General features: G+C 47.8%; 1 protein-coding gene and 1 long non-coding RNA gene across 2 annotated transcripts in view; one reads left to right on the top strand and one right to left on the bottom strand.

Annotated features, from left to right (window-relative positions):
• Window positions 1-6,063, bottom strand: part of LOC126507201 (uncharacterized) — a 39,624-nt gene extending 33,561 nt beyond the window's left edge. The window contains exon 1 of the long non-coding RNA XR_007593454.1: window positions 5,932-6,063. This is a non-coding gene — a long non-coding RNA (uncharacterized lncRNA). The remainder of the gene's footprint in view (window positions 1-5,931) is intronic.
• LOC126507193 (serine protease inhibitor A3N-like) lies at window positions 5,989-14,298 on the top strand. The gene is made up of 5 exons (XM_050151415.1): window positions 5,989-6,136; window positions 8,004-8,660; window positions 10,623-10,896; window positions 11,805-11,955; window positions 12,902-14,298. Exons 2-5 carry the CDS (start codon window positions 8,021-8,023, stop codon window positions 13,094-13,096), a joined length of 1,260 nt encoding a protein of 419 aa, XP_050007372.1. The 5' UTR covers window positions 5,989-6,136; window positions 8,004-8,020; the 3' UTR covers window positions 13,097-14,298.
• Window positions 14,299-22,518: the final 8,220 nt, after the last annotated feature.

The raw sequence follows: 22,518 nt of genomic DNA on the forward strand, positions 1-22,518 counted from the left end.
GCAGTATATAATTAACCAGGTCACAATTACATCAATCATAACTATCCTTCATTCCCCCACAGATCCATTACTAACATTATAATAGACCATGTTTATTAAGAAGCATTGTTTTAGTAACTAAAACTTGAATATTATATCCACTGATATTCTCTTAATTGATGTTACACTATATGATGAATAAATTGGGAAACGAAAACACATATATCTGTACAAACACATTCTTAATCAGAAAAGAACAGAAACTGTCATGTCAATAATAACCCTCATTTCTGTATCCACTGTTGCTGGCATTGGTAACTGTGGTCCTCCTTTGCTCCCTCTGTATTCCCTGCACACTCAATGGACAACTCACCAGGTCTTCACTCTTTCCTGCAGACATGATTCAGGCATTTATGCCCTTTGTCATCCTGCCTGATTGGTTTCTTGAAGTTTCTCATCTTTAATCTCAAGATGTGGTAACACAAAGAGATGTCCCAAAGGATCACATGACCTCCAGGCATAATCTTTCTCTCTCCCACTGTGGACAAGCATAGAATTCTGCTTAGTAATCAGGAAAAATCGCTCCTACTAACACAGTTATATTACGAAACTGTTAGAAAAAAGCCATCAGAAACCTAAACAGCCAGGCCAGTCTGATTTTTCAATTCAGTGGAATGTTGTACTTCTTGGCAGGAGTAACCCAATCTCTAGAACTAATTTCTAGGCCAACAGGAAGTAAGATAAGGGATAATAATCAGATATATTTCACAGTGTGTCACTAGGGGTGAGAATGAGTGGAAACATAACCCTTTTCACCTCTTGACTACTGGACTTGTGGATCCTGGCTACAGGAGAAACCATGCTATTATATTGGACAATGGTTCAAAGCATACACCACCTTCTGGAAAACCCTGCCCCAGCCCTCCAGAATGCTGCCAAATAATTGGCAAAGTAACTGTGTTTCCAGAAAGCCATTCCATCTTTCCATCAGGACAGCTGCTTCAGAATGGTTTGGGCTGACGAGGGAGGGGGACTTGATTGGGGGAGGGGGAGGGAAAGGGGAGGCGGCGGTGGGGAAGAGACAGAAATCTTTAATAAATAAATAAATAAATTAAAAAAAAAAGAATGGTAGGGAGCATGTTAAAGCCAGTGAATTTCTTGATTCAAGGCACCTTGTTGCCATTCTTTGCCTGTAAAGGGAGTTCCTAGGCCAGAAGCAATATTGTGTGAAAGAACATAACCATGGTTACGTTAGGTAAGTTAGGTTAAGTCTATGAATGATTGTTTTCACAGAATTAATGCATTCAGGAAAGGAAAATTCATAACCAGAATAATTATCTACTCCAATAAGGAAAAGGCATTGTTGTTTTCACAGAGAAAGATACCCAATATATCCACCCTGCCTCCAGATTGTAGTCTAGATTTCCAGGAGATGGTGTCCTACCTGGAGCTCAGTGCTGGTCTCTGCTGCTGCAGATCTGTTACTCAGCAGCAGACATTACAAGGTCAGTCTTGCAGTCCTCATCAGAAGTTAAACTTTATAGATTTGCTTAGGGCTTTGAAGGCTCTTGGTCTGAGTTTCCTAAACATCTATCTATAGTAATAGTAGAGGGGATAGTGGGAGGATTATTGTGCTCGTGATTATTAATAGTGATTGGATATTGTTAGTTTTTGTGTGGGGTTTGTGAATAAATATTTTGGAATTATTGTTTGTAGGAAATGTGCTGAGGTTGAGTAAATAAGGCGAGTGTAGGAAAATAAGTTCATTAAGGCGGTGGCTGCTATTAATGTAGCTAGAATTACGTTGTTATTTTTAGGAGTTCTGTAATGATAGCTCATTTGGGTAAGAATCCTGTGAGTTATGGTAGCTCTCCTGTTAATAGAAGGGTTAGTGAGGTTTGGGGGGAATGCTATTTGTATTTTATTTTATATAGGTGATGTAGACGTGATTGACGTGAATGAGTGTATGTGGAATACAAAGAATATTGGGACGGTTATAGCGATGTAGATTAGGAGATTGAGGATTGTTAGTGATGGGTTGTACGGTAGGATAGAGACTATTCATCCTATATGGGCAATAGATGAGTAAGCTAGGATTTTTCGTGTTTGTGTTTGGTTTAGTCTGTTTCAGGCTCCAATAAGGACTGATATAGTGGCTGATAGGATAGGATTTTAGGGTCTATGAGTTTATGGACTTGGAATAAGATTGATAGTGGGGCGATCTTTTGTCATGTACATAGAATTAGGCCTGTGTGCAGTTTAATGCCTTGTGTTAATTTTGGTAGTCACGAGTGGAAGGTGCTAGCCCTAGTTTAATTGCTAGTGAGATGCTAGTGTGAGGATGCTGTTGTTAGTTTCAGGTTGGAATATCCATAGTCCTAGCTGTTTAAAATTTATAATGATAGAAAGTAGAAGAATTATCAAGACAGTGGCTTGGGTAAGGAAATATTTTGTTGCTGCTTCTGTGGATCGTGGATTTGATTTGTTATCTATTAGTGGAATTATGGCTAGGAGCTTTATTTCTAGACCAACTCATATAATGAAGAGATTGGTGCTGAGAATAGTGACTATGGGTCCTGATATGATTGTGAAGTAAATGATGAGAAGAGTGATTGGATGAATTAGTACCGGAAGGGTTTAAGCCAACATTTTGGGATATGGACCAATAGCTTTATTAGCTGACCTTACTTTTAGGATGGAGTGTATGGGTAGCACGGAGAACTTTGGATTCTCAAGTATAGGTTCAATTCCTATTGTTCTAGAAATAAGAGGGTTTAAACCTCTATGATTTACTCTATCAAAGTAACTCTTTTTCAGACATATTTCTAGGTGTAGGGTGGAATGCTTGCTATGAAGATTGGGATTAATATGTCATATGCAAAAGGCCAGATGAGAGGTAGGAATTTTTTTCTTAGCTGGTGCATAAGTTGGTCATATGAAAATCATGGGTAAGATGCTCAGATTCATAGGAAGAGTGTGGTTAAAAGCAGGGCTTTGATTATGAAGTTTATGGTGTAAAGCTTGGGACTATGTGGGTTATGAAATGGGCCTATGAATACAATTGTTGATAGGGTGTTTATTAGGATACTAATTATGTATTCAGCTATGAAGAATAGTGCAAATGGTCCGGCAGCATATTCGATATTGAAGCCTGAGACTAACTCTGACTCTCCTTCTGTTAGGTCAAAAGGGGCTCGGTTAGTTTCTGCTAAGGTTAAGATAAATCATATTATGTCTAGGGGTCAGGCTGGTACGAGAAGTCATGTTGATTCTTGTGTATATAGTAATAATTGGATTAAGAACGATCTGTTTATTAGAAGTACAGATAGCAGAATGATTGCTATTGTTATCAAATAATGAGGTTGTTTGAGCGATGCTCATAGAGATCCAAATATAGAGTATTTATTTGGAGTTGGATGCTCACCCTGATCATAAAATGGAGTCAACTGATGGGCTTGATGTGGCTTAAAGAAATAGAATTCCTAAGTTGAGGTTGACTGTGGGTGAGGAATTGGCAGTGGAATTCATAGACTTAGGGCTGGTGAGAGGGATGAAGTGGATGTGATAAGGAATAGGGCTGTGGAGGTGGCTAGAGGTCCTAGAGATATTTTAATAAATAGTTTTATTGCATCTGCAAATGATTGGAAAATTCCTCAAGGTCCTACAATGTTTGGTCCTTTCTGTAATTGTATATACCCTAAGATTTCCTGTTCTACTAAAGTAAGGAACACTATGGCAATTAGTACTAGAATTAGGAGGGTTAGAATGTTAATGAAACACACTATTAGGAAGAGCATTTGAATCTCTGGATCAAGGTTTTACATCTTAGGCAATTTCCTGATTCTGCCACCCTAATTATACCCTAGTCTAGGGTGAGGGTTCTACAAACTTATTAAATTGATATAACTTCACATATTAGTTTGTGGGCACTATTGTTAAGGAGTCCCATTTCTCTTGTCCTTTTGTACTGGGAGAAATATTTAATAGATGAAAACCCACCTGGATTGCTCCAGTCTGAACTCAGATCACATAGGATATTAATCATTAAACAAACAAACCATTAATAGCTGCTACACCATTGGGATGTCCTGATCCAACATAGAGGTCATAAACCCTAATTGTCGATATGGACTCTCGAATAGGATTGCTCTGTTATCCCTAGGCTAACTTGTTCTGTTGATCAAAAGTTTTTGAGTCATTTAAATTTTTGGTCACTTTGACTTGTGGGTCTAAGTTAAAAATCATTCTGAGGTTGATTTGTTCTCTAAGTCACCATATCGAAATTGCTAGCTTATGTCTTAGAGTTTGGTCCAGTAGAGAGGTTTGTTGGAAATTTAAGCTAGTAAATTAAAGCTCCATAGGGTATTGTTGTCGTATTATATTATTTCCGCCTCTTCCGGGGAAGGTCAATTTCAGTGATTGGGAGTGAGAGACAGTTGAATCCTCGTTTAGCCATTCATTTCAGTCCCCAATTAGGAACAAGAGATTATGCGACCTTTGCATGGTCAGCATCCAAGTCCACCTCAGCATGTATCATGTCTCCTTAATGCAAGCTTAACCTCTGATTGAAGACAATACTCAGGTCTTAGCTATGTATTACATGGCTTAACTCTCCCATGCAAATACAGTATTTTTTAATATGTCATAATCATACTTAGCATGATATAAGTGTTTTTGATCTGACTAGAATTGCATTCTTAATTTTATAATAGGTATTGATGTCCCTTCAGAGTCATTCTTTTCATATGTCTAACTTAAATAATATACCCACTCAACAGGCACCATTGGAGGAGCTAAATGACAGAAAAGTAAACAAATTTTATATGACAGCAGGCTAGGGAACTTTGAACTGATTGAGTTTGCCTAGACTGAGGGGGACCGGGTGCCCTTGCCTGAGGTCAGTTCTGGGAAGGTTTGCATGGCTCCTGGTAAACAGAAATGCACCGAAGGTGACCTTTCTGGTACATAGACATCCGCATTCGGTGTCTTTTTACTCAACCAAAATCTGTCTTGTTAAGACCAGACCCTCCATTTTTGGGAAAGCAGCTTTGGATCTAATCCCAACCTGCAGAGTCTCTAACCCCACTGTGACACAAAGAAAAATACAGCTCTGATACTAAAGAGATTAAGAGATACTTTCTTCTAGAGTGTGATAAACAATCTGAGAACACAGATTTAGGTTACCCAATTTCCTGTGCCAACACAGAAGCAGTTTCACAAGAACTTTGTAGCTTATCCAAACATAGAAAGTCACAAATCAAGGCAAGTTTAAAATGCAGGAGTGAAAACCTCAGCGAGGCAGGTGCATCAAGATGGGGAAGCCTCTCTGCGGGCAGAAGATGCTGTCTGCTGGCATTCCTATTGTTTTTAAGATGTCTATAAGTTAATAGAGTCTATTGTCATGGGATTGAGTTCTGACAAAGGGAGGCAAACATGGCTGTTGCAGAGAGGCAGCACTTAGCCCACGAGAAGGCAATGAACCTCTGGTCCTGCAATGTTCCCATCTCTCTCCAGTACTGAAAATCAAATCAGTCACTAAGGCTCTGCAGAATCCTTTTACGGGTTTCCCTTCAGTGCCACAAGGCAGCTTCCCTTCAAAGTCCAATGCCAAAGATGACACAGAGTCTCTGCTGAGAAAATGTCTATTGCTTCCAGACAGGATGGTTACATGGATGCAGGTTTGGTTTGTCAGCATTGAGGCTGGTGTTTATTAACATGTGAGTTCCCCTAAAGAAATCCTGAAGCAAAGACACAGAGTTGTTGTGTTCTTTTCAAAGTGACTTAGAAATCCGAACAAATGTTAGCTGCAGCCCTACCTGGTAAAGAGGGGAGAGGGATTTGCACACTCTCATTGCTCCTGAATGCCCTGAATATTCAGTAAGTTGTTTACAACACTTTTGGGCAATTTCCTGTCAGGTGGCTCTGCTAGCAGAAACCTGAAGTGCACCTTACCAGAAATCCTTCTATCTTCTCATTTCCAGTCTGAGCACACAGCACAGCTTGTATGTGCCAGCATTTCCCAAGAAGAGGGAGGAGTCCATGGTGGGAATAAATAGGCATCAGTGTGCACTGGACAGAGCTAAGCAGTAGGAAGGCAGCAACGACCAACATCAGAACTCAGTTGTCCCAGGAGCTGGCAGCAGACATCAGCTTTCAGGTAATGCAAAGGATTCTTACCATCTGGGAACACAGGAAAAACCTTCCCAAGACTGTGTGGTTCTGGTGATGACCTGGAGTCTTGGTTTGGAGGAGGGGTAATGAATTGTTCCTGGGTCACTGAAGTGGAATCAGGGAACATTTCTGGGAGGCACATAAATCTCTCCAGTCTGGGACTTCATGTTTATGGAAGATGCAGGGACAATGAACATTGCTTCTGTAGAAAGAATGGAGCCTGCTCTTTTCCGCAGTCCACAGGCAGGGAGTACTGAGACCTTGTCTATCTTACCTAGGGCTGAAAGAGCTAAGGAGGGACAGGAAAGTTCCTCTGGAGGAGGTGCCTTCCCCGCCATGCTTACAGTTAACAGGAGATGCCTGGGCGTCAGGAACCCACTTCCCTTGTCGGTCCCATGGCCGAGCAGAGGGTCTTCAGCCTCAACTAGGGAAGGGAGAAAGCAGTAGCTCAGCCACTGAGCCAGGCCTCCTGCTGCACACATGGAGCAGCCCCTTTCCTCTGGAAACAATTCTGACACAAAATAGTGTTCAGTGCTTCTCCAAAGAAATGCTTGCATCAGTAGGAAGTAAACATGGAGTGAAGGCAGCAACTAACTGAGGTCCCCGGCTCCTCTGCAGGAGAGTAACAGCCCTGGGGACAAGCAGCTTAGCTCCAGCCTTCCCTTCTCTGCCCCCTCCAATTCCCTCTGTGCTCTTCTGGTCTTCTCCCCCCTCCACCTTCCAATTGGCTCCTCCTCCCTCCCTGGCTTTTCCTCCTACTATCTTGCTGGTCTTCTTTCTTCCACTTTCTCACTCCTTGATTCCTCCATCCCTCCCCTGTTTCCTCCCTTCCCTTCTTCCTCTCCCTTCTATGTATTCATCGTCCACTTTCACCTTTGGACACCTGAGCAAAGGGACAGAGGCTAAAGGTGGATGCCTGTGTTTACCATGACCACAAGTTTTCAACTGTAATCCTTTAGGATGCCCATGGCCCCCTCTCCAGGGGTATATGGAAGAATAGCCCTCTAGACATCCCTAAAACTAACCCCCGATATCCCCATAATAAGTCAGACAACTGTCAATAATGGAACCTGATCACTCACCAGACTGCCCAGAGAGGTCCACCCAGTTGCTTGCTACCACACAGTCAGGCCAAGAGCCAAAACCCAGTCTGGTCCAGGTGTCATCTTTCTTCCCACCAGCAGGCCTTCCAAGTCTGAGGTGCAGACCACACTTTAGTCGCTGGCAGCACTAAAAGAACCTTCCCTGTTTGTCTTTCTCCCTCCTGTGCCCAGGGGTGCCAAGGCTGTGGCTCCGCACCAGATGTCTCCAGCACTGCCTCTCAATTATTCCTCCCCAGGCTTCATGCACCAGACTCAGTCAAGGGCCTTGGGATTTCCCAGGTTCTCATCAAGAGGCTCGGTTAGGGCCTGTGCTAGCTACTGCTGCAAGGGTCCTAAGTTCTACCTACAGGGAGGAGAGACATGGGGGAGTGCAAAGGAAGAGGGTTCTCCTCTAATGTATCTTTCTGCAGAGAGAGAATGAGAGAAGGCATTCTGATCAGAAAGGGCTCAGGCCACCCCACACCCCTGCTGCACTTCTGGCTTGCTCTGTGACCGGGGATGTCCATGCCCCATTCAGGATCTTGGTTCTCTGTAGGGAGATTGGCTGCTGCAGCAGGACTTCCTCCAGTGCTGATAACAGGGAGCACATGACAAGGCGCTGCCATCTGCAGGGCCAGAGCTCCTCCCATGCACCTTCAAGGAGGCAGCAGGGGCAGCAGAGCAGGGACACAATGCAGCCCTGTGGGAGGACACGGATTTGCTCAGGGCACCACCTTCCCCTCCCAGACTCAAAGGAGCTTTGCTTTTCAGCCTGGAGAACAGAGAAGATGGTGGTCCTCCGTGTGGCTCTGGGGCTCTTGATGGTGGGGATCTGCCCTGCTGTCGTCTCCCAACAAGATGGCACACCGGGAAGTGACACCGAACTTCAGGTAGACCAAATCAATGGGACACGAGTGGACAGTCTAACACTGGCCTCCATCAACACTGACTTCGCCTTCAGCCTCTACAAGGAGCTGGCTTTGAAGAATCCAAATAAAAACATCGTCTTCTCCCCACTCAGCATCTCAGCTGCCTTGGCCGTCCTGTCCCTGGGAGCAAGCAACAACACCCTGCAAGAGATTCTAGAAGGTCTCAAGTTCAATCTCACAGAGACCCCTGAGGCAGACATCCACCGGGGATTTGGGCAGCTCCTCCTCATGCTCAGCCAGCCAAGGGACCAGGTACAAATCAGCACAGGCAGTGCCATGTTTGTTGAAAAACGCCTACCGATACTGGAAGAGTTCAAGGAGAAGGCAAGGACACTGTACGAAGCCGAGACCTCTACGACTGACTTCCTGCAACCTCATAAAGCCAAAAAGCTCATCAATGACTATGTGAGGAAACAGACCAAGGGGAAGATCAAGGAACTGATCTCAGACCTGGATAAGGATACATTAATGGTGCTGGTGAACTACATCTACTTTAAAGGTGAGGATGGGCACTGGGTGGGGAATGGAGGGTAAAGATATTATCTGGGAACCTTGGATCCTTATGCTGACCCCTGGGAAGGAGGGGTTCACACCCTGGAGGCAGGGGTGGCTCACATCTCTATACCCACAACCCCTAGGATGTTTTGATATAGTTGTGTTTCCTGGTACATGCTCATCAGAAGCCCTCAGGTCTCGGTGTAAAAGTGCTGAATTTGACTGTGACTTAAACTTACTCCCTAGCAGAATGCATAGCTCCCAAGTCCAGTCCTTCTTGAGTGTGCAGAATCTGTGATTTCTCCCTGCAGAGACCGGGTCCCTCATTCTGCCCACTCCAGCATCTCTAACATGCTCCTGTAGAAGGTGTCCATCCCTGGTAGAGAGCCTGTTCCTAGGAGGGTCCCAGTGTGCTGGGGACTTTGTGACCTAAGGAGTGTGCCTGCCCATTTATTTATTTATTTATTAAAGATTTCTGCCTCCTCCCCGCCACTGCCTCCCATTTCCCTCCCCCTTTTTCGATCAAGTCCCCCTCCCTCGTCAGCCCAAAGAGCGATCAGGGTTCCCTGCCCTGTGGGAAGTCCAAGGACTACCCACCTCCATTCAGGTCTAGTAAGGTAAGCATCCCAACTGTCTAGGCTCCCACAAAGCCAGTACGTGCAGGAGGCTCAAAAACCCACTGCCCACTCTTAAGAGGGAAAGTAGCCTGGACATAAGCCCTGAAGAGCCCCCAGGGCAATTCCTATTCAGTACGTCTCCCTGGAGCCATTTCTGGATGAGCTGGACCTGGGCTGGGAAAGCAGGGATGCAGGAGACTAATAAGAGGGCAGTGTCAGCCAGGCTGTATTTAGTGCATGGCTGCTTCGGGGAATTTTGCTTCTGTAAACTAACTAGCCCAACAGCATGAAGGTCAGAATTCCAGTCACATGTCAGGGCCAGCAACCCTGAAGAGATTGGGTGCAAGGGAGTTGGGAGACACAGCTGGAGATATAATTGCTACGGATATCGAGGGGCCATCCAGAGCCTACACCCACAACACCCTGCCTGATAGAGACCAGGGCCCAAGGTGACAGCCCAGAACTGGTGCCTGACAGAAGTCGTGATGTAATCATATGGGGTGGGTCTGGGGTTAGATGACAGATAGTCCAGGGCAGGCTGTGAGTTGTCGGCAGAAAATCAAGGTGTCCATGGACAGAATCAGGGACTAGGAGGACAGAAGACATGAGGACAAGTTGGCTGCAGAGCTGCTGTGAGCTGGGAATGGTGGAAACAGAGTGATGGTCTGAAGGATGGCTGGGTTGTCTCTCTAAGCTTAGGACCCATAACCAAGATTGCTGCCTGTGAGATAGGGATGCTTGTTTAATCTACTAAATCCCAGTTCAAGAAATTGTTTCAGTACCAAGTCCTGCAGGCTGTGTTGGTAATGGGGACATAAACTAGGAATCCATGATAAGTCAGGACAAAATATCTGTGGAGGTGGCCACAGCCCCTATGTGAGCCGAGGACATATTACTCACACTTATCCCACAATCTGTGGACTCAGGGATTGGTCATGGTGTGGGAGAAGTCAGTCTCTTTTGTCCTGTTTCTTCTAAAGCCTGTCCCAAAGCCATTGCCTTCTAGACATGTTTCCTCCTGAGGAAGAATGGGTCCCCAACTCTCCCCACAATCCAATGTCATCACTTTAATCTCATGTCTCTGTTATACTCCCCAGGCTCAGAACCCTAACAGTTGCTCAAAACAAAAGTAACCAGGCTTTGATTTTTAATGTCCCCTTTTCCAAACCAAGCTTGGAGTTTCTTCTCACCTTTAGGAGCTTGTCCACCTCCAGTGCAGCATTCACCACCCCTGAGGGACACTCCGTGTTGTGTAAATAGATTGATTGCTGTCACACGTAGAAGCTGAGCAGAAATTGGTTACGGTGAGTCTCTCAGGTGATGTTATTATCAATCCCTGTCCTCTTTAGGAAAATGGAAGACGCCCTTTGACCCTGATGATACTTCCGAGTCCAAATTCTACTTGAACAACAGGAAGTCTGTGAAGGTGCCCATGATGAGCATTGAGGACCTGAGCACACCCTACTTCCGGGATGAGGAGCTGTCCTGCACTGTGGTGGAGCTGAAGTACACAGGCAATGCCAGCGCCCTGTTCATCCTCCCTGACGAGGGCAAAATGCAGCAGGTGGAAGCCAGCCTGCAGCCAGAGACCCTGAGGAAGTGGAGGGACTCTCTGAGTTCCAGGTGTGTGTCTGCAGACCCAGAGCTGGTCTGGCTCCATATGCTGCTGTCGGCCCGAGGCCCAGTGTCCCTGTACCTCACAGGGTAGAGAATCAGTAGGGACAGGTGGAGCAGAGGTGAATTTTTCTTCTCTGAGTCAGTAGTTTGGGGCCTGATTTTTCTGTCATTTTTGTTGTTCACAAGATGACATCAGCTAGAGCAGGAGCTGAGGATTCCTCTGTGTCTACCAGGCTGTAGTTACAGGGAATCTTGAATGGGCTTTTGAAGGCAGAGGGGGTAAGGGTTAGGAAAGATCAGCTCTGAGAATCAACTCTCCCCTGTGAGGCTATCTCATTCCTCATCTCTCATTCATCACCAGTAGTGTACTGAATGACTTGCAGACCTACTGTGAGCCGTGTTCTGATTTAGATTCATAGAGTATATCAAAGACTAAAGCGTGAACTCTCTTAACCTCGTGGGCTCATCTTGTAATTGCGGATCAGAGAGAGCGGAGACAGAAATGCAACCGATTATTATTTCATTTGTTAAAAGGTGAGAAGGGGTGAGATTAAGGGGAGGGTCCAGGATTAAGAAAAGCTAGAGTCAGATAGGGTAGAGAGTTTGAAATAGGTGCGTGATTAAATGAAGTCTGAGGATCCACAGGGCAGGGGAAGGATTGCATTTTATGTGTCTTGGAGAAAAGATTCTCAGGAGAGGAGCAGCTGTTACCAAGCCATGCTGCCTGCCCCTGTAAGCACTCTCAGGCTCTGATGGGTAATTAACGCATTCCAAAGAGCAATTCAAGTGGTCTAGTGTGGACGGAAAGAAGGCTGCTCCTCAGTGAGAGGGCTGCCTCTGGCTCCCTAGCTACAAGGTATGTTGATAGGGCAGTGCAGTCCAGTGACTCTTACAATATTTCTTTCCATTCTCAGGAGGATTGACGAGTTCTACATGCCCAAGTTCTCCATCTCCACAGACTACAACTTGGAGGGCATCCTTCCACAGCTGGGCATCAGGAAAGTCTTCTCCACACAGGCTGACCTGTCTGGGATCACAGGAACTAAGAACCTGAGAGTCTCTCAGGTAAGGCAAGACACACTGGGTGGTTCCCCTTGGTGCCTGAATGTGGATGGTGAAGGCCAAGTGTGTGGAAGATGGCAAATGTGTGAGAACGTCTACATTTCTGAGATTCCCTTATCTGGGAAAGGCAGGTTACAGCCTAGATACATACACTCCTGCTGGATACCATGAAGCCAGCTCCTCCTCTATCCCCGCAACATAACGTCACCCAGGATCCTTGTTGGGAAGGAACCTGTGCTTGGTTTTCAACCATCACTGGCACCAACCAGTGCTGTGGTGCAGGTGCCACCCACAATCCACTGCTCAGCAAAAGCACTCCCAGCCTCAGCTTCTTCACTGCAGAGCTGGCCAAGAACTGCCTGATTAGCACACAGACCAGTAGCAGTGAAGGAAATAACAAGGGATGAAGGGCAGTGTGGTGAAAAGCCTAAGAATAGGAGAGGAGATACCTTAGGATCTCACACTACATCCCCAGATGCACAGCCTGGCAATGCCTAGTGTTCTCTCCAGTGCCCTCTCAGAACACTGGGCTCATAACTGTAGCAGCAGGGCATGGCACTCTGAGAAAGAAAAGCCATGCCCTGTGCATTGCTATTGTATGTGTCAAGGAGGCTGGAGCAGGAGGGATGCCGAAACCTGCACTGGCTGCCAGCACCCTGGCAGTTCCCTGTGGGTCTCCTGAGAAGCTGCCTGTGGAGTAAGGTGGGCGTTACCTACACCCATCCTCCAGTTTGTGGTGGGTTTAGGACAACACAGATTCTCAGAGACTGAGCACTCCCAGGACGTGCCTCATCTCACACCCACAGCAGAGATTTGGAAACTCAGGGGTAGAGCTCATGGCAGGAACAAACAAGTTCACCAGTGTCTGAGGACAGCAGTTGATGCTTGCTCCAGGAATCTCCTCTGCTGCCCTTCCTGATCTCCACTGGGTGATGTCTTTCTCCTACAGGTGGTCCACAAGGCTGTGCTAGACGTGGCTGAGACAGGCACAGAAGCAGCGGCTGCCACAGGAGCGAAAATCGTTCTTCTTTCTGCAAAAATAAGCACGTTTATTTTGAGTTTAGACAGGCCATTCCTGATGATTATCCTTGACACAAATACTCAAGTTGCCCTCTTTATGGCCAAGATCATGAATCCCAAGTGAGACTAGAACTTCCCAAATGGTGATGTTTCCTCCTAGGAGCCAGGGGTTGAGCCTGTATGTGGGTCTCTATGTGCATTTTTTTTGTCCTCCATGCTCTGATTGGCTGAGGCGTGACTGGACTGGACAGTGGCAGTGACTAACTGTATGACGCGACCATGCACAGGGTCCTGTGGACAGTCAGTAACAGGTTCCTGTCCTCTTGGCAGCACTAGCTCATGTTCTGAGCCTGAACTCTGTCTTTGTGGCCCCTCCCTGCTGTCTCTCCTCTGTGTGCCTCCACCCAAAGCTTGGGCCCTGGCAGGTAGACTCAGTTCCTATCTAGGCTCTGGTTATGTCTGCCTTCATGTTCCTCAGCCTTCATGAGACTATGCACACTTAGAGGTCAACCATGTTGACCTCAGGCCCTGGACTGAGAACAGAACCTGCTGCCCTGAGTCCATTTCCGGTATCTGGGAACACTTGGTACCAAGTCTAACTTCACATTTATCTTCTTCCAGGCTCTGCCACCCACTGACCTGTCAGGGGCTCCTGGCCCTGCCCACATCTGGCACTGTGTTACAGCACCTAATCCCGCAGCTGCATGGGGTCAGTTGGGCAGCTCAGCTCCTTTCCCCCTAGTGTACATAGGACAGAGGAGCCATTTTCTAGGTTCCCCACTGAGCAACCTCACACTGTAGATGGACACCACCTCCTTCTTTACCCAAAATGCAGCCCTTGGAGCAAATGATCAATAAACATGTATCTGCACAGAGAATAGTAAGGCGGTGTTCACTTAGCTCCTGTAGGCAGGGGTGTGGCCTCCAGTGACAACAGGGTAGGAGAGATTGTCACTCACATTGTGTGACTCATGTAATGAACCTCTGACCTGCATGTTTATTGCACCTCAAAGGGCTTGTGGTAAAGGCCTAGGAACAAGACCAAATGCCCCCTTTAATAAATCAGATTTGTACAAAGCTAAAAGTTATATGAACAGCCTTTCACCTATCAGCAGATTCATTCATTCTCAACACACAGCAACATGTGTATGTATGTACATATGCGTTCATATATGCTTATATGTCTATGTATAGAGAGAGAAGTTTCTCTTTATCTTTCCCCCTCTGGAATGTTTTGAAGTAAATTCTACAATTCTTGTTTTCTTAGAATGTTTCCTCTCCCCATTATATAGACTCATGTGACATAAAAGCAGACATTTTGAAGTAGCACGTGTTAGTCAAACTTTCGTTCATTGCTTAATTTTTATCACTGCTGGGTCCCGTGGGGGTGTGGCTAGGCAAGGCGTCTTTAGCTATTGAATGTACTTGATACCCTCTCCTAAGAGTTAAAAGAAACTCTACGGGTGACATTTAGCTCCGTGAGTTCCCAGTGCAGCTGTTGGCTATGAAGGGAACTGGACTGGGTTAGGTTTCCAAGCACCGGTCTTTCCTCAAATAATAGAAAACCCTCAAATTGTTTGTCAGGGAGAGCAAAGCCAAAAGTTATACCAACGGCAGCAGTAAAATGTCATTAATTATGTCAACAGTCTTCATAAGACGGGCTTGCCTTTCTGGAAAGGGCATTGGAACTTGAACTCAGAGCGCCACACTTCCTCAGAAAACACCCTCACGCTGAGTCGCTTCATCTCTCTCCTTACATCTTTGCTTGGACACGAGGCCTCACTGGGTTGCCCTGACTGGCCTTGAACTCACTATCAGAGACTTCCTCCTTGGACACCAAAGAAGGGGCAGACGAAATGACAATCAAGTGCACTTCTAACTCTCCTCAGTGTGAAAGGACACAGCCAGCGAGCTGGCAAGGGGGCGCTGCAGCTGGAAAAGTTCCCAGCAGGCCTGGAAAGGGCACAGAGGAGCCTGGCTCTCTACTCCCAAAGACTCCAGGTGGAACCTGGTCCCCCTCCCCCACTTCACAAAAGTTCCACTGAACAAGGAAGGACCCAGCAGCTAGCCTGCCCTCTGCCTGCCCTGGCTCTTCACACCACTAGAGCCCAGAGAACCTCCCCTCAGGTCCCATTTTTCCTTCCTGCCTGGGCCTTGTATTCACCTGTAGGAGGGTCTTCTATCTATCTGTTGCTTTCATTGCTTAATTAATAAAGAAAACTGCTTGGCCTGATAGATCAGAACATATGTAGGCGGGGGAGACAGAACAGAATGCTGGCAGAATGAAAGCAGAGTCAGGAAGACGCCATGCTTCTCCTACCCAGGATGGACGGTGGTTAGACTCATGCCAGTAAGCCACAGTCAAGTGGCTGTACACATGAATAGAAATGGGTTAATCAAGATGTGAGAGTTAGCCAGTAAGAGGCTAGAACTAATGGGCCAGGCAGTGTTTAAATGAATACAATTTGTGTGTTGTTAGTTCCGGTGTAAAGCTAACTGTGCCAGAGCCGGGTGGGACGGAAAGCAGGCCTGCTCACCTTCTCACAACATCCACCAAGTTACTTCTGAGTGGATCCCATACCCGCTGGTGAGTCACTGCCATCTTCCCTGTCCACAGCTGCTGACAGCCATTAGAACACTGTGTGTGCATATTAATTCCCGTGTTCTGGGCATTGTGCTATGTGACATCACACAGGCCCTACTGTGCCTGGCTTCCTTCACTGAACACATTGGCAGGCTCACATACACTGCAGCAGGAATGGAATCACCTTCCGTAGTCCAGGATGGTAATAGTGTTTGGCTCTGCTCATCCACCCATCTGTTGGTGGGCATTTGAGCTGCAAGCCCTTTGCTGACTATGAAGAACCCTCCCAGAGACTGGCTGCAGCAGCACCTGAAGTCCTGGTTTCTGCTCCTCTGCGTGCATACCTACACAGGAAGTGCTGCATCAAGAGACTGCCAACCTTTCCTACAGGCTTTATAAGAAGACTTTGAATCCTACCTATCAACGAAAACACTTATTATCTTCCTTTTACATTTTTAATAAATTAATCCATTTCTATTTATGTATTTGGTACTTTTTTGTGTGTGGTGTGGGAAATAAAACCTAGGGCTTTGTGTATGGTAAGCACCTTTAGGAAGGCAGTCTTCCTGGTCAGTCAGTGTGAAGGGTGGCTTTGCCATCCAACTGCTTGAGTTCTTCAGAATTCTAGGTGCAGATTCTGAGCTGCAAACATTTCCTCCCATCCTGGGGGCTGTCCCCTCAGCCTCACAGTACCGGGATACAGAGCTTTGTATATTCAGGGCAGCATCCTATCGCTAAACTATCTCTTTCTCTTTTGTGGTGGTCTGAATAAGAATATGACCCCCATTAGTCCATAGATTTAAATGCTTAGGGGGTGGCGCTATTTGAAAAGAATAGGAGGTGTAGCCTTATTAGAGAAACTTTGTCACTAGGGATGGGCTTTGAGGTTTCCAAAGCCAAAGCTAGGTCCGTGTGGCTATCTCTTCCTACTGCCTGCAGATCCCAATGCAAATCTCGGCTCCTTCCCCAGAACCATGTCTGCTGCCAGTGCTCTAGCATGCTTCCCACCGTGCTAATAATGGACTAAACATCTGAAACTGTAAGCCAGCCCCGATTAAGTGTTTTCATTTATAGGAGTTTCTATAGTCACCGATGTTTCTTCACAGCAGTAGAACCTTGACTAGTAAGATGTTCTGGAACAGTTATATAATGTATATCTACAAATTTGTGAATGTATATGTGTGCTTCCATATTTATATCTATCTGAGGTCAAAGGTCAACCTCAGCTGTCACTCATTCTCAGGTACCATCCGTTTGGTGTTTAGAACAGGGTCTCTTCATAGGCTTGGAAGTCACTGAATTGCCTAGGGTAGCTAGCCAGGGAGTCCCAGGGATCCCCCTGTCTCCACCTCCCCAGAGCTGGGATCACAAGTTCATGTGACCACACTGGCTTTTGACTTGTGTATCAGAGAATAAAACTCAGGTCCTTGCGCATATGCAACCAGCATTTTACCCACCTGGCCATGTCCCCAGACCTCATCCTCTTGATAGCATCTTTAATGCACAAAGCCTGACTCACCTGGGGCCAAAGCAAAGGAGCCAGCAGACTCTGGTCTGAACTCTCTGAAGCTGTGACTCAGTCCAAACCTTTGTTTCCCTTGGGGTTCCCTCAGATGTGCTGTCCCAGGGACTAAAGGCTACCACACATGCCCCTCTATAAGTTACCAATCCATGGTCATCTTCTCAGAAGCTCTAGAATTGGCTGTGATGGTTTTAGGGACAGAAAACCTGCAGTAGGACCTGCAGATCAGGCAGTTTCCAATGGTTACCCCTGGGGAGCCACGTACCTGGGTGGGGTTACCCTTGAATTTTCCTTATCCATAAAAGGAACTGATAATGCCATGTAGAAGTTAATATACACACACAGTGTTCTAATGGCTGTCAGGAGCTGTGGACAGGGGAGACAGCAGTGACCCATTAGTGGGTATGGAATTCATTAAGAAGTAATAGTTTGAAGCTAGACCAACTGGACAGTCCTATATGTGGATGGATAGGTAAGAGATACAAGGCCCAGGCAGGAAGAAAAAATTGGACCTGAGGGGAGGTTCTCTGGGCTCTAGTGGTGTGAAGAGCCAGGGCAGGCAGAGGGCAGGCTAGCTGCTGGGTCCTTCCTTGTTCAGTGGAACTTTTGTGAAGTGGGGGAGGGGGACCAGGTTCCACCTGGAGTCTTTGGGAGTAGAGAGCCAGGCTCCTCTGTGCCCTTTCCAGGCCTGCTGGGAACTTTTCCAGCTGCAGCGCCCCCTTGCCAGCTCGCTGGCTGTGTCCTTTCACACTGAGGAGAGTTAGAAGTGCACTTGATTGTCATTTCGTCTGCCCCTTCATTGGTGACCAAGGAGGAAGTCTCTGATAGTGAGTTCAAGGCCAGTCAGGGCAACCCAGTGAGGCCTCGTGTCCAAGCAAAGATGTAAGGAGAGAGCTGAAGCGACTCAGCGTGAGGGTGTTTTCTGAGTATGGGTGGTAGTTTGAGTGTAATTGTCCCCTAAAAGCTCATAGGGACTGGCACTATTAGGAGGTGTGGCCTTGCTCAATTCAGTAGGTTCAATTCACATACACTCTCACACACTCACACACACACACTCATGCACACTTATACACACTCTCACACACTCGCATGTATTCACACCCTCACACACTCATGCACTCATTCACATACACACATACTCACATACACACATTCACACACTCACACATACACATACACTCTCACACTCACAAACACACACTCTCACTCTCACGCACTCACACTCTCACACTCACACATACTCACACACACCCACACACAAACACAGTAAGGGCTGCAGCCCTCATACGGTACACCACAGGTAGTGGGAGGTGGGGGCAGTGATACAGACTCACCCTGCCTGCAGGCCTCCAGCATGTGCCACATCCTCCGAAGCCCCGCCCCATTCCTTTCTCTCTTCTCTCAGCAGATCCTTCTCTGCTGGAACCCCCCACCCTCTGTGCCTCTGCTCCCTTCTCTCAGGACAGCTGCCTTTGCCTTCCCCACACAGGGCTCTGAGCAGCTACCTCCAGCCCTGAAGCAGCTGTCAGGCAACTGGTCAGGAAGATGCGGGCTACCATGCCTCCCATCCTGCCTGTGGTGATGCATTGCAGGAGGGGCTCAGTGGGGAGCTGAGCAGCCATTCACTGCTCTTCACTGCATGGGGCAGGTTCAGTCCAAAAGTTCTGAGGCTGGGGGATGTTGGAGAATGCACTGGCCACAACCAGCACCCTTACCAACAAGAGTCAGTGAAGTAAGAGAATATAACTGCTGGGCGGGACACCAGACCTGAGGTGGTCTGTCATCAGCCTGGCCTAGCAGGTACTACACCACCCCGGTCTCCATGGTGTCTGCCCCAGCCCCCAGACGCAAGGCCAGCAACTGTGGCCCATAGCCTATCCTCTGCATACAATTCGAGTCCTGATGCACAGCAGCAGTGAAGGAATGCATGCATGGATGTGTAAATGAACGCACGCATGCATGTATGATGAACGTATGATTGTTAAATCTAATGAGAGCGGAGCTTTGGTCTTATCAGCAAGCCAGGACATTCACCAAGGCAGATGGGCATGCGCAGAAGGGAACAGGCTGGTCCTCTTCATGGAGGAGGCTTTGCTGACGAGAGGCTTCCCAGCAGGCTTAGTTTCCTGGAACGTGGGGTTTCTCTTGACAGGCGCTGAACTGGAGTTCAAGTTCCAGGCTGTCCAAGGCCACATGGGGAGATGACATCAGGGCCTGTGGTCAAAGCCTGCCAATAATTAACCCAAACCCAGAGTGAGCAGAGGAAGATCATTTATTACAGTGGGAGACAGAGAAAGGTCAGGGATCTGTGATCTGAGGTGGGGGTCCGTATCTCTGGGATGAGGTCCTCAAAGTTGGGTGGCATGAGCCATCTGGGAAATCTGCAATGCTCGACACCAAGCCCTGGGATATAAGCAGTGTAGGAGGCAGCAGAGTACCTCCCTGTGAACTTAACTTCTTGCTGGGAAAGCTGGACCAACAGACACAGCATCCCAGAAGCAGGAAGGAAAAACAAACAGAGGGAGAAGGCCAGAGCCGGGGTGAGGCAGCTCCAGATGAGGAGAGCGGACATGAGTCTCTGAGCTGTGCAAATGACCATAAACCTGGGCTCTGAGCAGCTGGCAGCAAAGGCCAAGGTCCTGAGGCAGAAGGAGAGGTCTGACATTGCGTCCCATGGTGCCAGGAGTCACAGGCGGGTCCCCTGGAAGAGGAACTAGAGCCATCAGAGGAGACACCCTGCTGCGATCCAGGACAAGTGTCATCAGGAGCCCCTTCTGGGTCATGAAAAGAATTACAGAGAACTTAGCTACTCTCAACTCCAGGGACAGACATGGAGGAGGCGTGAGCACCCTGGTGGCCCATAGAGTCAAGTCTTGGGTGCATTCTGATCCCAGGGCACTCCCAGCAGACACGTGTGTGTGTGTGTGTGTGTGTGTGTGTGTGTGTACGCATGTGTGTGTGCATGTGTTTCCAGCAGACTGTTTTCTGCCTCCCTTGAAGATTTGCCCCACCTCCACCAGGCTGGGGTCAAGTCCAGCTTCCACCCCCATCTCCTACTTAGTTTAATGGCCCTAGTCTGCTTTCCCAAGCCTGTATTTTCTCGTCTGTTCAGTCAAGATGGAAGAACCATATCTTCCCCAGTAGGACTAGGTGAGGTCTCCCAGGAAGCATGGGTACAGGGCCTGGCCCAGAGCCAGTGCCCCGGAAAACCCGTGTATACTTGTCATTATTGTTGTTGTCTTCCAGGCCACTGTTGCTTTCAGACCAAGGAACATGGAGGATGGAGGAAGCGCTGACCACCGCACTCACGGCTGGTCTGGCCCTGGCTGACCCAGGAGCTTCTGATGTCATGAACCTTTGTCCCATGGCTCTGCCCTGCCACAAAGTCTCCGTGAGCAACATAGACTTTGCCTTCCACCCCTACAGGAAGCTGGCCCTTCCTGCTCCAGGAGAAAACGTTCTCTTCTCTCTGGCCAGCATCTCCTTGGACACACACACACACACACACACACACACACACACACGCAGCCGGTACAGCTCAGACCCTGGTTGTCGTGGGTTTCAACCTCTCCATGGTGCTGAAGCTGAGGGCGGGCCTGGTTACATGATCCGCTGATTCAGTTGCTAGAGCAGAACTCCCAGCTGTTTTTACTACAGGCCAGCAGAGGCTCTTGGCTTGGGCACCCAGACCACTCAGGACCTGGGAGAGGCCCAACCACGTGTTGCCAGGCAGAAGCAGAACCAGGAGAGGTTCTGGGCCCGGAGTGAGGCTCTCAGCCAGGACACTACAGCGGCTGTGGTGGATCACGTGTTCTTCAGAGGTGAGAGGTCATCCCGACATCAGCCTCCGCCGTACTCAGTCTCACTCCCTGCAGCAAATGGAGGCTCTTGTGCTGACTGACAGTAAGAAGGAACTCGGGAAATGTGGTGGCCGTGTCCCTGATGCTCGTTTGAAGGCCTCCAGTGGCACTGGCAGGGGATCCATCACCTATGCTACTTGTTGAGTTCGCGTGCAAAGGACAAATTCCCCACCTTCAGTGTGCGCTGCTGGGGGATCCTGTTTGAAAGACAAGTCTCACACCAATCCTGGGTGGTTCTACTTCAGGGGCTGGGAAAGTCCAGGACGCACTGGGAGATGGGCTCCCTTTCCTCACAGGTGTTTCCACCACAGGGGGTCTATGAGCTTCACTTTGAGTAGCCCTGTAAACAGCTCCAGGACCCTGAGTTACAGAGTGCCAACTCCCTTCCTCCAGAAAATCTGGGAAGGGTGTGTGAAAATGGGAAGGGTCCTAAATAGAGAAGCAGAGGAGGACACCTACTGGTCAGAAAGCAAAATGGATGGCCCTCCATGAAGCAGGCTGGCTGTTTCCACGCTCGCCTGGCTTGGGACGATCAGCCAGCCTCGCATGCCCCCTAGTGGCCATTTGTGAGAAGACAGTGGCGGGTGCTGGTTTTTCCTGATTTGTTCCCTTAGGGGCCCAGCCATACTTAAAGAGCAGCAGGCGTGGGTCTCAGTCACTCAGCGCTGTCTTCAACCCTGTCATCCAAGAGAAGCAATGCACATCTCAGCAGAGAAGGCCGACAGTGGTGTCCCCAACTCACAGATGAGAGAATAGATTTTGTTGTCTTGCTGTTTTGAGACAGGGCCATGAATGAGATGCCACCTAAGCTGCTGCCTCTGCCTTCTAAGAGATGGATTATAGGTGCGAGTCACCATGCCCAGAGAGAAATTCTCTCTGTGCGTATGTGTGTGTGTGTGTGTGTGTGTGTGTTTGTGTGTGTGCGTGTGTACATGTACCTGTCATGGCACATGAGGAAGTCAGAGGACAACTTTTGAAGAGTCAACTCTCACCGCCCACCTTGTCGAGCTGGGTCTCTTGTTTCTGCCCCTGCATGCAGTACTCCAGGCTATCTGGCCCAGAGCTTCCATCAGATCCTCCTGTCTTCGCCCCATCTTGTCCAGAGAGTGCCAGGACAAAAGCGCCAGGCATTTTGAGGTTTCAAGGATCGAACTCGGGCTTTCAAGCTTGTGCAGCAAGTACTTTTTCCTGCTGAGCCACTTTTCTGGCACTAGGATTCAGAATTTTAGACACCAAGAAAGGGAGTTTACTTGTTCTACCAAGTGTCACTCGAGTACGCACCTGTGGGTAATTACGGGACTCATGTTTAAGAAAGCTCACACGGGCACATTCCATCCACAGCGAAACTCTTACATGCTGGCTCTATGCGTATTTAATTTTTAGACAATCTCACTACGTAGTCCTGCTAGTCTGGAAATCACTATAGAAACCCAGCTGGCCTTAAACTCCCAGAGATTCCTCCCTGCCTCTGCCGCCCGGGTAAAGGCATGTGCCGCTGCACCTGGCAAATCTTTATCTCTTATCACATCCTAAAGACGTAGAGACCTGAAAGATGAGGAAACTGAGGCCTGGCAAATGGG

This window comes from Alexandromys fortis, unplaced genomic scaffold (assembly GCF_014885135.2).
Source record: "Alexandromys fortis isolate MF-2015 unplaced genomic scaffold, M_Fortis_MF-2015_v1.1 scaffold_63, whole genome shotgun sequence".
Lineage (NCBI taxonomy): Eukaryota > Metazoa > Chordata > Mammalia > Rodentia > Cricetidae > Alexandromys > Alexandromys fortis.